Raw genomic sequence first — 2,428 nt, forward strand, 5'->3', positions numbered from 1 at the left:
AGGCCCAAAAGACCCTTGAAACTTTAGGCGCCCCAAAAAACTGACCCCCTGGGGCCACCCCTTTGTACACCGTTTTCCCTCGAGGCCTGGGTAGGAGGAAAGATGGTGTTTTAGGGCCCAAAAAAACCCAAAAGGGCTAGGGTTACGAAATAAATTTGGGTTTGGTTTAATGGGAAAAAAATTTCATAAACTCTACTCCCAGGGGGGGGAAAAAATTCAGCTAGAAAAAACCCAACAAAAATATGGGAAAATACCCCTTTTCCCCCTTGGGCATAAAAAAAAACATCTGAGCAAAAAACAGAAGCTGTATTTTAGCAAAGTGCAAGGACAACATGACGTCAAATTTGTGCAAAAAATATGCAATGCTTCAATCTGCAAAGATTAAAGGGATTCACACACAAATGCTCAGAACCAAAATAAGCAAAACCGGGAAAAGACTCCTGAACGCCCCTCAAAATTTTTCCAAATTTTGAAAAAATTTTAAGTGTACCCCTGTACTTTAAAGGTTTTTCACTTGCAAAAAAAAAAAAAAATCCAGTTATTCAATGGTAATAATAATAATCAATAATAGTAAAACAACTAATAGTAATAATTAAAAAAATATATAATAATAAGAGTAACAATATATAACATAACATAATAAAACATAAACAAAAAATAATAACAGTAAAAATAATAATAAAAGTAAAAATAAAGTAAAAAATAAAAATGATAATAAAAATGAAATTTAAAAATAACGATCATGATAAAAGATAATGTAAGATCTGATAATGAAATAATAAAAATAAAAAATTATAAAAAATAAAAAAATAAAACAATAAAAAAAAATAAAAAAATAAATAATTAAAAAAATAGTAATAACATACCAAAAAACCCAAAAACCCAAATTCAAAGCAAACAAAAGCCCGTAAAACCTTTGGCCGTTCCCCATTTTCAGAAATTTTGCTGAGGAGTGGGCCTCCGGCTGTTTCCCGGTAGGTTTAGGAGCTGTTTACACCCCCCCCCGGGGAAGGGGGGGGGGTGGGGGGGGTAAGGGGTGGGGGGTTTGGCAAACCCCTGGGCCCCCACACTCCCGGTCGCCAGATCCGGGGGCACCAGAGATGGGACTTCCACCCACGGCTTTTTGGGGGGGAGGGGAGAAAGAAAGAGAGGGATACGTGGAGGGGGAGAAGGAGGGAGAGAAAAAAGAAGGGGAAAAAAGGAAGGGGATGGGGGAAGGGGAAAAAAAAGAGAAGGAAGGGGAAAAGGGGGGGGAGGAAAAAGAAATTTAAAAGGGAAAAAGGGTGGGGAGGGAGAGGGAGAGGGAGAGGGGGAGGGAGAGGGGGGAGGGAAGGAAGAGGGAGAGGGAGAGGAAGAGGGAGAGGAAGAGAAAGAGAGGGAAGACAAAGAGAAAGAGAAGAAAGCGCAGAAAGAAAGAAAAAAAAAAAGAATTAGTCTTTCTATCCAAAATACCCTTCCCCCTTTGAAAATTTTTAAATCATTTGCTACAATCATCGGGCGAGATTTATAAATAAACACTGCAGGATTTCCAAATCAATATTTATTGAATTCCACATAAAACTTTATTCTTACGAATGACTTCTTTCGTAATCAAGACAAATAATACTAGATTAGTTGCGACCTTTATTTTATATATTGTTTTAATAAACAAATATTTGCAGATACGTCTGAGCAAAATAAAATTTCAAGTCTTTTCCACATAACCTGGTAACTGATCACCTGGTCCAGAGTACAATTAGATTACAAATACTGAAAAAAATGATTCTTAAGTTAGTGTATAACACAAACTAAACACCGAATGCATGAGTAGAATATCCAATTACAATTAAAAATGAAGTTAACATATATTTCATTACGTAAAGAAAGTAACATTTCTGAAAATGCAAAAAGTAGAAGAGCGGAAAGCTACACATTATAAAAAAACAAAACTGTACATATATCGACCAAAAAACAATTATCTAATTGATCTGACTAATAAATCCAGTCACTAAATAACCAAAAATAAAAATAAAACGAGTCCTCTAATAATAAAAAACAAATAATGGAAAATGACAAAGGCAATAAAGAAAATATACCTGAGACAACTAAAACGGTCTAGTCTATCTCTAAATAATAATAAAAAAAAATAAGACAAAAATTCCCAATAACAAATACACACACAAAAAAAAAACACATATCCCTCTCCATCTAAAAAACTAACACCCAATAAACCAAACAAATCCCCCCCCCACAAAAAATAAAAAAAGATAAACAGATAAATAAATAAACGAATAAAAACAAAATAATGATAATAACAAACGACACCACTATGACCCCTCGACGCCTTTACCCTGGGAATTCTGACGGTTTTGGGACAGCATCGGGCCTCGCCTCGGAGACATGGACACCGGCGTGCAGGAGGAGGAGTGCTCGGCCGAAGAATTATCCG

The 2,428-nt window shown here is 35.8% G+C and overlaps 1 protein-coding gene across 1 annotated transcript in view; it reads right to left on the minus strand.

Moving 5' to 3' along the window:
- Positions 1 to 1,552: 1,552 nt before the first annotated feature.
- LOC119573443 overlaps positions 1,553 to 2,428 on the minus strand; it is a 68,282-nt gene continuing 67,406 nt past the window's right edge. Inside the window, exon 5 of the mRNA XM_037920672.1 lies at positions 1,553 to 2,428. This exon is cut by the window's right edge and continues 42 nt beyond it. Coding sequence (XP_037776600.1) covers positions 2,307 to 2,428 — 122 coding nt within the window. The 3' untranslated portion in view covers positions 1,553 to 2,306.

Source organism: Penaeus monodon, chromosome 5 (assembly GCF_015228065.2).
Source record: "Penaeus monodon isolate SGIC_2016 chromosome 5, NSTDA_Pmon_1, whole genome shotgun sequence".
Taxonomy (NCBI): domain Eukaryota; kingdom Metazoa; phylum Arthropoda; class Malacostraca; order Decapoda; family Penaeidae; genus Penaeus; species Penaeus monodon.